The following is a 14,451-nucleotide window of genomic DNA, read 5'->3' as shown; positions in this document are numbered from 1 at the left end:
CGCCCCAGAACTTGCTAAAAGTGATGCTACATGTATAACACGTGCTTTAGTTCTGGACAGGGCTAAAGCCATAAAAACTCTCTTGTGTCAAGCTGCCACACACATTCACTCATTCAACTACTCTCCATTCATCGATAACACATGGGCACAATGTGTGAAGCCCATTTCTGGTGTCCCCCGCCGTGATGTTGCTGGAATATTGCTAAAAGCGGTGTAAAACCAAACTCAGTCAGTCAGTCATCGATAACAAGACCAAAGAAAAGGGCATTATTGCTGATATATCTTCACTGCATCAAGTGATTGTTAGTTGGCTTGTTGTTTAAAGCTGCACTCAGCAATATTCCAGCTATATGGAGGCGGTCTGTAAATAATTGAGTCTGGACCAGACAATCCAGTGATCAACAGCAGTAATTAGAATAAGATGACAAATGTCAAACGACTCAGTGAGCCTGACCACCCAATCCCGTTGTTGCATCAAATGAATTCTAAAGCACATGTGTTACAATTGGAAACTTTCCAAATCCTTTTTTTGTTAAACAGAATAACTTCTTTTTTTTCACACTTGGCTGCCAATGGGACAAAGTTCAGGACCTAGATTTTCGAAGCTCTCTTAGCGATCGATAATCGTAAGTGCCATACATCAACATTAACTTACAACTATCTTAGCGCTAAGAGAATCTAGGCCCAAGATCCTAGAAAAATCCTTGTTATATAACATAACTGATCTGAAGCCCCTTCCCATATATTGGAGTATACAATCTGCATCATCTCACCTGACTCGATCTCCATTGATGTCCAGCACTCCCTGACAAAGGTGGGCCTTGACCGCAGCAAGTGGCACCGAATCTTGCAATGCACACAGGTTGTCATAGTGATTCTCAAAGTCATAGGCACCACTCTGTCTCACCTGCACGCTCTCAATCATCTTGAGTGACACTCACAGTACAGACGCAAGTCAAAATGTACACCTGTGAACATCAAGTTAAAAGTGAGATTGCATCATTAAACAATAAGAAATCAATTTATTTTTTTATATGATTGTACGGCTGGCTATCAATATAAATCATAGAGATCGATAATTGTTAACTAAATATTGATCAATGTTCGATAAATATCTGAGACGTAGCTTTGATAAAATATGCCAAAAATGTTTCAAAGAAACGGATATATGTCACATCACTGGTGGGTTGTGACATGTTTATGCACAAGTTCAAGAGGTGTAATTTGTGATAATTCTTGATAAATTAAAAAATATCACAGTATAACTTTGCTAAGCACCTTGGGCGATCCCCAAATCGGAAAAACAATCCATCCAAATGTGTTTTTGAAGTTCCAAATATGTAAATGTGTTCATTGTTGAACATTGTACACTATGCAACATGTGAATATAAATGGTTTCATGATGGTAACACAATCAACACAACTAAATGGATCTTGAATGTGTTTCACTTGTTATGGCTAAGACAGTTCAGATCGTGTATCATTACAATTCAAATGTAATCACAGGGATGGCAACCGGAAAATCTATTTTCATCTGAAAACATAATATTGTGTCATCGAATTCAGGGTTTCTCAACGGATTTAGACAATTCACAGAATTAATCAATTTGAAATGAAATTGGCGGAAATCCGCGGATCAGCTGAGAATTGTCATCACTGTAATTAATGTTCTATAGAATAGTCTTGCAAATAATTCATATTATGTTGCTGGTAAGCAAAGAACGTCAATGATATAATAATGATCTCAAATCAATCAAATTCAAAATGCCAAAATGCCATAGGACTTTGTTCACAAATAAATCTGAATTAACATATTGTCATTTAATTGACATTGATGCGGTTGTTGTTAGTAAACCTTTTCCTACTATGTATGATAGTATCTGTGTAACCAGTCTCCAAACTCTCCTCTCAATAGCAGGTGGTGATCATGAACACTGTACAATAGTAACTGCATGTCAGTGCACAAGGGTAATCTTTAGATTATGTGGATGCTTTTTCTTTTTACTATATAACGGATTACACTGCAGTACAAACAACGACCTCCCACTTTCAGCCTAATTGACTTGATGAGACACCACTATATATGGTCTCTGACTTGACTGACACATATTTAATCATTCAGTAATTATCTTTGATGATTCACATAAACGTTTATTAAACCAACTATCCTTTAATATACAAGTACAATGTCTAATGCTGAAAACAACTAGAAAACGTCATGTCAGTGTGACAAAAACATATTTTTATGAAGAACAGTAATCTGTTTACATGATCGAAAACCGGACAATATGTATAACCAATACATCACTTTCATACGGAAATATCATTGAGATTCGACGCTGGTGTGTACAGGAGTTTATCAGTTATATGCAACATACAGTTTCCGCTGTTTTTAATTCAGTGTTCTGAAAATGGTTTGTGGAAACGGTTGCTACTTGGTGACACCGGTTTTCGTGTTCGTGTCAGTGCTTGCACACGCACTTGACAGGTGGTTGTTGGTCTGTGTGCCTGTATTTAATTTTCGTTTCGATTTAATTCCAACGGATATCGCACAAGAATTGGTATATGAAATGAGTAGTGAGCGATTTACCTTCACTTCGTTTGTGGTAACTGGAAAACAAAGTTTATAACACGCTTATTTTCACATTTGAACACCGTAACACTGGCGCCATAGTTGTGACGTCACTTCCTGGACATTGTGAAAACTTCCGGTGTGGTGAACAGCTGTCCATGTTATGAATTATCCTTGGGACGCCGTCCAAATATACGATTAAGTGCAATGTAACCTACAGTGTTTGTGCGGATCGTTTCACTAATTAACTACTGTATTTAAGCAACATAAACATTTTAAAGAACACTGATGAAGGAAATACAAAATAATAACATTACGTCATGAAAACATGGGATAATCTGCTAAACAGCGATCTCATTGTGCAGAGTTGAGTTGGGCTTTACGTCACATCGGCATTATTCCAGCCACATAGTGACGAGATCAAGTCTGCATTCATAAACATTTCAAGTACAAAGTCCAAATGATATGTTTTAAAACATACATATTCATTCTATTATTAACAAACAGAAAATGTCACCAAATTCAAAGTTTTCTGTAGAACCCTTCACGACATTTATGTTTTGTTATTTTTTCATTTCCACAGCAACCTGAAGTGAAAGTGTGCTAAATTAGCAAGGTTTTAACAGCAAGGTAACGGCCGAATGATCTAACCACAAGAGCTAGGTATGGAGAAAGAAACTTGCAATTATTATGAGGCACATGATATCCACGTCTGTCATACAGACCCTGAAACAAATATATCCACGAGAGCCCGTGCAAGTGTAGAATATGTGGCTAGTCTGAAAATGAAGAAAGTCTCTGTGCTCGTTAGTTTTCAATATATTTTATGATTAATTTTTATGAACAATTTGTTTCTGTAAAATATGTTCATTTCAGAGACTACATGTTAGTTAGCTGATGATATCCATTGTGACGCCAGGAAGATGTGATAGCCCAGCAGTTACAGTTCGATTCCCAACATGGGTAGGCTACACTGTCAGCCAGGTGTTCGAAAAAGCACGTTCACAGACAAAGTTATTTATTCATTAACCTGTGCTGTGCCGTCTCCATCCGTTCTCGAACACCTGGCTGTCCCTTTCTCTGCACTCCTCCCTCGTAACAAATAGTGAACTGTGTCAATATTTTAATGATAGATTGTTAAACAACTTTTTTATTTTTAGGACAAAAATTCTGCAAAAACATCACAGAGTTGGTATGATGTTTTGATTATGATCAGCGTTTCATTGAGTATTTTATGTTTATTAGTTTTCGAGTTAGATTGCAATTCGTCGGTCCGCTTTTGAGCCAAACGGACTATAGTGTCTAGACATTTTTCTTGTGTATATATATGTGTGTGTATGTGTGTGTATTTAATTGCAAAGGCGTCATCACATGGTGCATATAGGTATAACAACCTACAGTATATAAAGTGAAGATCAATAGAAAAGTGTTAGGTTGTGTAGAGCCACCAATGGTGCCAGAACCCCTCTCCAAACTACCCGTTAAGATCCGGGTTAGGATTGGTCTTCAGTATCCCATGCTTGTCTTAAGCGGCGACTAACAGTGTCGACTGGTCAGGCTCGCTGACTTGGTTGACACATGTCGTCGTATCCAAATTGCGTAGAACGATGCTCATGTTGATGATCACTGGGTTGTCTGGTCCAGACTCGCTTATTATTTTTACAGACCGCCGCCATATAAGCTGGAATATTGCTGAGTGCGGCGTAAAACAACAAACAAACAACCCTCTGCAAACATCCGTCACACCACTTAATTGCGTCATCCAGTTTAATAACTCTGGAATCAGTTTGAGTGAGTGAGGGTTTACTTCGATACTAAAAATAGTCAGTTTGCAGTGAAAACGTACCGGTGAATTTCACTTTAAACAAAAACGTAAATCGAATACACTGAAATTAAGATTGCGAATCCTCATAATTCTACCTTGCCAATTTAAAAATTAAATCTTAGATTTTTATTCAACTTAAGAAGAAAAAAAGTTGTTTAACAAACGATCATTGTTTCAAATCGCTTATATTGGTTTGTATTACAAGGGGGTAAGCGCAGTAGTTGGAACAGTGAAACAAATGCACGTGCGGTACGTGATGAGCGTTAACTTAGACCAACCCTCCTTGTTCTCGGTGTTTCATTTAATGTGCATACCCCCTTGTAATACAAACCAATAATACCGATTTGAAACTAGGATCGTTTGTTAAACAACTTTTATCCTAAGTTGAATAAACATCTGAGATTTAAATTTTGAAATGGCAATGTAAAATTATGAGGATTCACAATCTTAATTTCTCTTTATTTGATTTACATTTTTTGTTTAAAGTGAAATTCATTGGTACGTTTTCACCGCAAACAGACTATATATTGGAGCAATTTTACGAGGGGGACACCAGAGATGGGCGTCACATATAGCAGATGTGACCAAATACTTGACCAGTAATAAACTTAAACTAATTGTTGTGTGGATCTGGACCAGACAATCCCATGATCAACGGCATGAACATCGATCTACGCAGTTGGGATACGACACGTGTCACGTGTCAACCAAATCAGTGAGTCTGACCACCCGATCCCGTTAGTTGCCTTTTACGACACGCATGGTTTGCTGAAAACCAATGCTAACAAATAACATGTTAATGTGGAGCGACCTTTTCTACGCAGTTACCCTGCACTTTCTGAATCCTTGGGGGAACACTAACCCTTGTGGGGAATCGAACCCGGGTTTTCGACGTGACGGGCAAACAATCTCACCACCGGACTACCGTCCTGTATAGCTACAGATTCTGACGGTGCAATACCCCCTACTGTAGACATTCGTCACACCTCTTAGTTTGTCGGGGGCGGTGGGGTAGCCTAGTGGTTAAGGCGTTCGCTCGTCACGCCGAAAACCCGGGTTCGATTCCCCACATAGGCACAATGTGTTAAGTCCATTTCTGGTGTGCCCCCGCCGTGATATTGCTGGAATATTGTTAAAAGCAGCGTAAAACTAAACTCACTCACTCACTCTTAGTTTGTCTTGGCTCGTTTGCTTTTTTGTTCAAAGCCGCACTCAGAAATATTCCAGCCATACGGCGGCCAGGTGTAAATACGGGCATGGCATGGTTTCAGGCCGCTTTTAGCAATATTTCAACAATATCACGGCGGTTACACCAGAAATGGGCTTCACACAATGTACCCATGTTGGGAGTCGAGCCCGGGTCTTCGGCGTGACGAGCGGACGCTTCAACCACTAGGCTATCCTACCGCTCCATTTTCTGTAATGAGTATGCGGTAAATAAAACTATCGTTGAAGGCATGTTTGAATTGAAAAAACGGACTGTTAGCCTCAAAATAAGTCCATTTGGAGATTTGTTTTATTAAATATCTAAATATGATATGATCGGGCACTTGTGAAAAGTCAAAACCTCAACCCAGAAGCATTTCGTTGGTTAGCATAAATCAATAGATCAAGCATGCAACAATGTCAACAACACAGTTTAACTGATTTACACCTAGACATCTTAACCGTTGCCACGGTTGAAGAATGTTTACATAAACAAATGTCAAAGTTTCTTGCGTTATACATAACACGCAGGTGTTCGCAAGCATTGTCACGTGGTGTCGCGATGAAGAGTTTAACCAATCAGAGCACACTTTCGTTGCACGAGTTTTCCCTGCGCGTTCATACAAGATTCGGAAAGGAAGCAGACGACACATATTTGGACCAGTGACGGCCAATTTATTTCAAACAAGTTGGTAAGAATTCATTTAAAATGGAATGAATAATAGCTTAGAGTAACTAATGGTGTTTCTTATGTAAATGATTGCTAAAATGAACATTTTCAATGTGACTTCTTGCCCTGTTTTGAATTTTAGATGAATGAATTGGAATTTTACAATGACAAGATACCTGCGGAAATATGTAATTAAATAACATGTTTTTTATAAGAATGTATTTTATAAGTCTTTCTTAGTCGTTTAGATGTTCGAAGAACATGGAGGGCGGTGGGATAGCCTAGTGGTTAAAGCGTTCGCTCGTCACACCGAAGACCCGGGTTCGATTCCTCATATGGGTATCCCGGTGTTAGGGGTTTTCGACGATGTAAGACAAAAACGTATTTTTTATCTGTAATACCATTTCAAGTTTTTATTTTACTAACCTTGACTGATAAAGGATATATTCATCTATTTCACACAAAAATATCAAGTGTTCCCTACAAAAATAGTGTTGATGGCATCGTATCGGCGAAACTGTTGCCGCTCGTAACATGCGGGTATTTTGTATGGGTTTTCGACGATGAGCCATACTTTTTGCTCCGCACTGCGAGGGAGTGTTGTGGTCACGTGGCTTCCTATGTATATATTGCCTGTCACCAGCAGACGACTCATCTAACTGAATTTTCGCTTTCTATTTTTTGTTATAAAGGCAACTGATTTGCATCTGAAGTGGTATTAACGATCTCGGGTAAACAATATTGATGTTTGTTTGCTTTTATATAACTTTACTTCCCGATTTCCATTGTCAATAAAACATCGACTGGGCACCCGCCCTACCAGTGAAACTGTTTGTGCACTCCGATCGCACACGTACTCACCCGATATAGCGCGAGCAATGCAATCGTCGAAATCACCAGAACGTCGAATTCAGCTCGTGTTGGGATACAATGTGTGAAGCCCATTCCTGGTGTCCCCGCCATGATATATGGCAGGAATATTGCTGAAAGCGGCGTAAAACCGATAACATGTGTCAACCAAATCAGCGAGCCTGACCACCCGATCCCGTTAGTTGCTTTAAATTACGACACGCATGCTAACAAGTAACATGTTAATGTGTGAAGCGCCCTTTTTTACGCAGTTACCCTGCCCTTTCTGAATCCTAGGGGAAACCCATTTCTGGTGTCCCCCGCCGTGATACTGCTGGAATATTGCTAAAATCAGCGTAAAACTGAACCGACTCATTCACTCATACACTTGTTTTATTTAAAAGACTTCTTGATTGTTTTTTGTAACGGTGCTCCACAGATACTTCTTTGGTTAATTTTGACAGTCGGGTTGCAGCGTTCGAAACTTTTTCGAGCAAAATATATTTTACCTTGTCTTGTTATGTTTTAAGAATGCACAAGACGAATTAACATATTAACTATTTACTCAGAGATATATTTTCTCAGTGATATGCTAGTCTTAAAAGGCGAACAAACTGATCAGGCTGTTACAGGTAAGATAAAACATGACCAAGAGAGTGTTATTGACAAATTACAACTTGAAAAGCCATAATGTCTATTTTTCCAGAATTCGTAATTTAGAACAGTATAAATCAAGATGTACACTCGTTCAATCTAAAGGTAGAGAAATGATGATTACATTTAAGAATAAAACCTAAAAATACCAAATGCCTTCAGTGTTCAACTGATATAAATGATGACACGCATTAGGCTGTCCGTACTTTTTCATTCTTTCCCATCCCCCGCCAGCCCTGAATTTTCATTTTGATGTGAAAAATAACTTATGTTATAGTTTTCTTATGGAAATTTTCCTCACTGTTGTGAAAATGTATGCATGAAAACTACGCTAAACCTTGTGCACTCTTAACGAAACCGGTCAACTTAATCATTCTTCATCTACGGTTACTTAAAAATTGTGTCCGATGCAAAGCGACTCGATCTTTTCATCACTGGTAAATTTAGAGAACATTTCCTGAAATAATTCACAGTGGAAACATCGCATATGGTCGTGCCTTAAGAGCGAGTATAAAATGGACGCTTTAAGGCGTGCATTATCAGAGAAAGGCAGGCGCGTAGCAAGCCAATTTTTGTTTGTGTAAGCCCAAAAGGTTGCAAAGGAATATGTGTGTGTGTATGTGTGTGTGTGTGTGGAGGGAGACACTAGAAATTGGCTTCACACGTTGTACCCATGTGGGGAATCGACCCCGGGCCTTCGGTGTGACGAGCGAACGCTTTAACCATTAGGCTACCCCACCGCCCCTTACGCTGAAGGATCGGGTTCGATTCCCCACATGGGTGAATGCGGGAAGCCCATTTCTGGTGTCCCCCACCCGTGAGATTGCTGCAATGTTGCTAAAAGCTGCGTACAACTAAAACCCTCCTTCGATCTTCTTAAAATTGAAGAGGAATCATGAAACACAATACATATGTTCATCATTATTCACTAAGGATCATACGTTTCCGAGTCATTCTCAAAAGTTGCAGCTATTTGGTGTACAAAAGACAACATAATTGAAATACAAAATCGTCAGGTTTTATTTTCACAAATGGCAAGATACGTTGTTACGGTTCACATATCAATAGTATCTGAGGCTTATTTATGTGCCATATTTTTATGAAGACTAATTAAACTAATTAGGACGAAGACACAATGTCTTTCCTGTAACAACAGTAATATCCACATTTTTCTTAAAAATACATTGATATGTAAAGATATTGTATTGTAAAATCTTTCTTATGTGTTATTTTGTTACTAACACTTAAAAAATCAGTTCTAAAATGGTGTCTTTATGAAATAAACCTGTTCTACACTGTGTCAGATGAAAAAGTGAAATCTGTGGGTACTTTGCAATACTCTTGACATCCTTTCAACTGTCTCCCCTCAAAAATCATTGCACTGAAGGTGATTTGAAGAGAGTGATTTCTGACAATGTCTTACTCGTTAGATCATAAAACATTTACTTTTTAGTCCTGTTATATGAAAGACAGTATCGTTATGCCAAAGACACCCTATGTTATTGGAAAGAAAGTATATCAAATAAATTTGAAAAACTATTGAATTGTAGCAAATATCTTTGATCTATATGTATTGAAAGGAAGAGTTTTTGCCTGTTACCCTCAGAAGTATAGTAAGTGTTACGTGTTATATGTATATCTCCATGGAGATATGGTGAGGAACAGTGGCATGTTTGTTACAGGGAACACAATTCAGTCGTATATTTGAGTTAGGATAAGAATACATCTATGGCAGTGGAGATAAGACAGGTTCACATTAATCAATTTATAAAAGTATTGTGTTTACCATACTAGAAGTGCAAAATATAAAGTCTATATTTTGGAACTTAGCCTATGTGTTACCCTAAAGACATGTCAGTGTTACTGGAAAGACATTTCAGATGAAGTTGATGGAAGACAAAGAAGAATTAAATTCTGATGTTCAATAAAAACTTTAGACATTGTGCTTTGAATAAACAACAATAAAAGTAGCAGTTACAATTTTGAAATTTGTTTTCTAGGAACTCAGAAACTCATTTCACAACAAGTATGACTGTAATTGTCATGAATTTATCAAGCTGTCAAACAGGTTCAAACAAAAGTATCAAAGTTTTGATCATCTCCTCAAACTTTCAAACAGGCTTGCAACCAACAAAAGTATCAAAGTTTTGATCATCTCCCTCAAGCTGTCAAAGTAACAAATCAATCACTAAAATTAATCTCCGCATTTGCACTACCCATCTTGACAATTCTGAAAAACATACTGAAATGAATGTTTCATTGAAATTTTGTTTCAGATTATGACACATTAATTTTATATAGGAAACTAGGATGTTAACACTTTCATGGTTTTGCAGACTGATCATTACGATGTCATATTTATTATAGTCACAGTCACACACTGTCTTTCAAATAACAGTCTTTAAAAATGCATAAAAGCATTCAAAGTTTCTAGAACAGACTTCTTTGTGAAGCATAACGTAATCTTATCTCATATATTTATTGCTCATCTGAATGAATCAGGAGAGAAAGACAAAAATGAAAAATAATTAGTATTAAACTGTCTTTGCACTAGCAACGTAAGTCTTTTAAGTAACAGCTATTTTTGAAAGACTATTGCATACAAATTTTTAGGGAAAATATAAATTGTTACTCAAAATATAATCTTAAAGGTCCTAATATGAGCACAAAGCAAATCTAGATGAACAAAGACCTACCAGAGATAAGGTTTATTTACAAATTTGTATTGAATTGTCTTTGCAGTTACAGAATTGGTCTTTCCAATAACGACCTTTGACAATAATTAGTATGATTGTATTCAGACAAGAAAGAGTAAAACATGTTTCAGCCTCAGCATATATAAACCTTAGATCATTACCACAAGTCAACTGTTAATGACATTGACATTAAAATAGAAGAATATGTGACTAATCATTATTGATGTTTCTTTGAAGTAACACTGAAGGTCTTTCCAATAACAAAATAGCTGTTACAGAAAAGACTGTTATATGAAAGACAAATTGTAAGAGTAAATTAAGAGAAAAATAATGACTAGTCCCTTTCCCATTTTAGACAACATTCTTGTGTTTAAATTATGGTTCCTAATGCAAAAAGAAAAACATACTTGTGGAAAATTTGGGTATTTTTTTATAATTGATGTTATCTAAAAGACACCTATAAAAAATACTCGCAAATGCTGACCTTTTCAACTTGATTTTCTTCGAAAATATTGTCTTGAACTCAACACCACATGTTCATCACTCTCAACCGGAAGTTGTTAATAAGCATAACATGTAGTTCCACTTTCACAGGATGAGGGATCATTAATTATTTCATAATTCTATGGAACTTTTACAGGAAAGACATTTTTCTTGTATACAAGAAAAAGAGGTTGTTTTTTATATCAAAATTCAGCTTGAAAATCATGAACATCTACCAGGAATGGGAAAAAGGTCTATTCTGTTCAACCACTCCAGAAACAATGTCTTCCTAAATAAAATTTAGTGCGCAGCAGACACATGATGTTTGTGTTTTACACATGGATACATGACAAAATGCATGCCCCTTGTTACAAAAAAGGAAAAAATATACATTATTTGATCTTTTTGTTTGTGATAAAAACTTCCCAAGTAAGATTAGATATTGGCAATGAAGGAGAAATCAGATTTGTAACACACTGATAAGATTTGACGGCTTTATTGAGGTTTTAATCCTGATACGGGAAAAAGCTGCATCTTTGAGAATGACTTCCGCGTTATGGTCCCAAATCAGCACCTCCTCTCTTTATTTTCCGAAGCCACTGCGACTTAGATTTAATGTAAACATTCTGTAACTTTAGTTGGTTAAACCTGGACGACCAAGGTGCCTGGACCTGGGTTACACACTACAACTGTCCGTGGTCACGTGGGCTCCATTCCCAGAAAGCCATGCTATGCTGGACTTTCCCTGTGAAGAATGTGGTCAGTAGATATAGGGGGTGTATCGGGGAAAGTATAACCTTCCGCATTCATGGTGAAGTGTAAGAATGAGTTGCGGGTGCTGTCCACACCCACTGATACCCCAGTTACCGTAGACAGGCAGTTGTAGTGTCAGCTGAGGTCGTGTGGAGGCCTTGATCATGTGCGTTCATATGGAACAAACATGCATGTCAGGAGTATGTAGATGGCGGGATGAGCGGCGGTTTTGTCAGAAATATGAAGTTTTATCAGCGGACAATCATCCGAGTTTACGTTAACTGGATACATCTCTACATGAAGGCAGTTAATGGTCGTGACATCGATCTTATAGGGAAATACAGGGGCGTAGGAACAGGAGGGGGGGGGGGCTTAGCCCCCCACTTTTTTTAAGACGAAACCATATCTACCTTACCATAACTACAATTTCATTTTGATTTTCAATACTTTTCATAAATTAGCCAACAGATGAATTTCTAACTCAACTGCATTTCCAAAACAAAACGTCAAAGCAACTCAAGTAACCTATCTACTAAACGTAAATTGTCTACTATGTTGAGCTAAATATCGATTTCAGTTTATTCTGGGTAATGAATTTTCTCAAATTTTGAGTGAAAACAAAACACTGAACCCTTACTAAAACATGAGTCAATGAAACTAACAACTGATTGTTAACTCTTGCCCATTCCACCAGGAAATATCATTCATTAACGCATCAACTGTGGCAAACAGTAACGTGATGTGATCACTTTTAGACTGGCTGTCATTGCAATGCCTTTCTTGAAAGCGTATTGACTTAAGTGTAAGTAAAGGGGAACTACGTTATGCATCTATGATCTGCTCGAAAAAAAGCCCAAGTTAAGTCCTCAGTTTAACTAAAAGTTGTGTTATATCACATTCTGGACTTTTAAATACAATCTGCAATTATTATTATTTCAGGCTACCCGTGAAGGTCCGGGTTAGAATTGATCTCCAGCAAACTCGCGACTAACGGGATCGGGTAGTCAGTCTCGCTGGCTTGGTTGACACACATCATCGGTTGCGCAGATCGATGGTTGTACGAAAATACAACCATCATTTTCGGTTCTACATTGTGTATTCATAGTTTCTGTTCTCTTTAGGGTAGGCTGGGGTATGCATGAGGCTAGGGTATGCATGAGATCGCACAGACAAGAACATTTGTGAAATGGTTTTGAATTTTAAGGGGTCCAGGGCTCTGGCATGAGTGGGTGACTCAGTTTAGTTTTTTACGCCGCTTGTAGCAATATTCCAGCAATATCACGGCGGGGACACCAGAAATGGGCTTCACATATTGTACCCATGTGGGGAATCGAACCCGGGTCTTCGGCGTAACGAGCGAACACTTTAACCACTAGGCTACCCCACCACCCCTTCTGGCATGAAAGTCAAACATCAAAGTCCCTATCTGGTAATAACACCTCTCCCTAAACCCACCCCTAACACACACACACTCACGCGCGCGCGCACGCACACACACACGCACGCACAGAGTTTGTGGGTAGCTGAAGCCTTATGTTTATGTACACAAAACAAATTATTATGCATTTATTATTCCTCACAGACAGCATACTAAGTTTTGTTAATCACCTAAGTTTAGTTATGATATGAGCTGTGAAATGAGGTAATTGTTTTCTATGATGACTATATACACACGTGTTTTGTTCACGGTTGTACAGATGTCTCTGTAGTCGCCGCATGAACACAGTATTGCTTGAAGACGTTTTGATGCATGCAGTCCAATTAATATTCGCCAGTCACCTTTGTCTCCGTGTACTATCAAAGTTGGGCAGTGGGGTAGCCTTGTGGTTAATGCATTCCCACGCCACGCCGAAGACCCGGTTCGATTCCCCACATGAGTACAATGTATGAAGCTTACTTTTGGTGCCCTCCGCTTTGACATTGCTGGAGTTATATATTAATATTGGTAAAGGCGCGTAAAACTATATTCACTCAGAGGATAGTTTCATTTCATTTGGCAAAGCTGCTTGAGAATCCACTTAGGGCTTCATGTCTGTTTGGATGGTGACCACACCAGTACATTCTCCCATTCACTTAACATGGAGAGCGGTACGGTAGCCGAGGACTCGGGTTCGATACCTCACATGGGCACATTGTGTAAAGCCTATTTTTGGTGTCCCCTGTCGTGATATTGCTGGAATATTGCAATAAGCGGCGTAAAACGTAAACTCTCCTTCGATTTTCTTGAACGTGAAGACGAATCATGAAACACAATTCATCATTATTCACTAAGGATCATACGTTTCGGCGTTATGGTCCGAAAATAACATAACACTCACTTAGTATGGTAACAGAAATACACACCAGGTGAACTAGCTGTATAGTATGACCAGAAATTATTGAGAATTTTAGGAATTTGTTTAATTGGATTTCTAGTATAAACAACCTTGACCAGCTATCAAGTGCTTGGTTTCATTCATGAGAGACAACTCCGTTAATCCTTTTTCATTAGTTTGTGAAGAGTTATCCCCCTTTCTTTACTTGCTAGCAGACGACATTTTCAGTGATCTTCATTATGGATGATTTAGAGAAGAAGTTGATTTTAGAGTATTATAACAAGGCCATCAGATCAGCTAAAGTGATTTCAAGTAGAACAGGCATCCCTTTGTCCACTGTTTATCGTGTTTTGAAAAATATTGCAAATGGATATGGCATTGAGCACCAGGGAGGCGCAGGTAGTTCCAGAAAATTGACTGTCGGTGAC

General features: G+C 38.2%; 1 protein-coding gene and 1 long non-coding RNA gene across 2 annotated transcripts in view; one reads left to right on the top strand and one right to left on the bottom strand.

Moving 5' to 3' along the window:
- Nucleotides 1-2,674, bottom strand: part of LOC124292326 (centrosomal protein of 78 kDa-like) — a 192,461-nt gene extending 189,787 nt beyond the window's left edge. The window contains exons 1-2 of the mRNA XM_046729396.1: nucleotides 2,591-2,674; nucleotides 774-968 (exon numbers count right to left, since the gene is read on the bottom strand). Of these exons, the coding sequence (XP_046585352.1) occupies nucleotides 774-925 (152 nt within the window). The 5' untranslated portion in view covers nucleotides 926-968; nucleotides 2,591-2,674. The remainder of the gene's footprint in view (nucleotides 1-773; nucleotides 969-2,590) is intronic.
- Nucleotides 307-13,904, top strand: LOC124292327. The gene is made up of 3 exons (XR_006902423.1): nucleotides 307-317; nucleotides 357-359; nucleotides 13,806-13,904. It is a non-coding gene; the product is annotated as an uncharacterized LOC124292327 (long non-coding RNA).
- The last annotated feature ends 547 nt before the right edge of the window (nucleotides 13,905-14,451 follow it).

This window comes from Haliotis rubra, unplaced genomic scaffold (assembly GCF_003918875.1).
Source record: "Haliotis rubra isolate DU_JTF1 unplaced genomic scaffold, ASM391887v1 Scf513, whole genome shotgun sequence".
Classification (NCBI taxonomy): domain Eukaryota; kingdom Metazoa; phylum Mollusca; class Gastropoda; order Lepetellida; family Haliotidae; genus Haliotis; species Haliotis rubra.
This window is presented reverse-complemented; position numbering and strand designations above follow the sequence as displayed.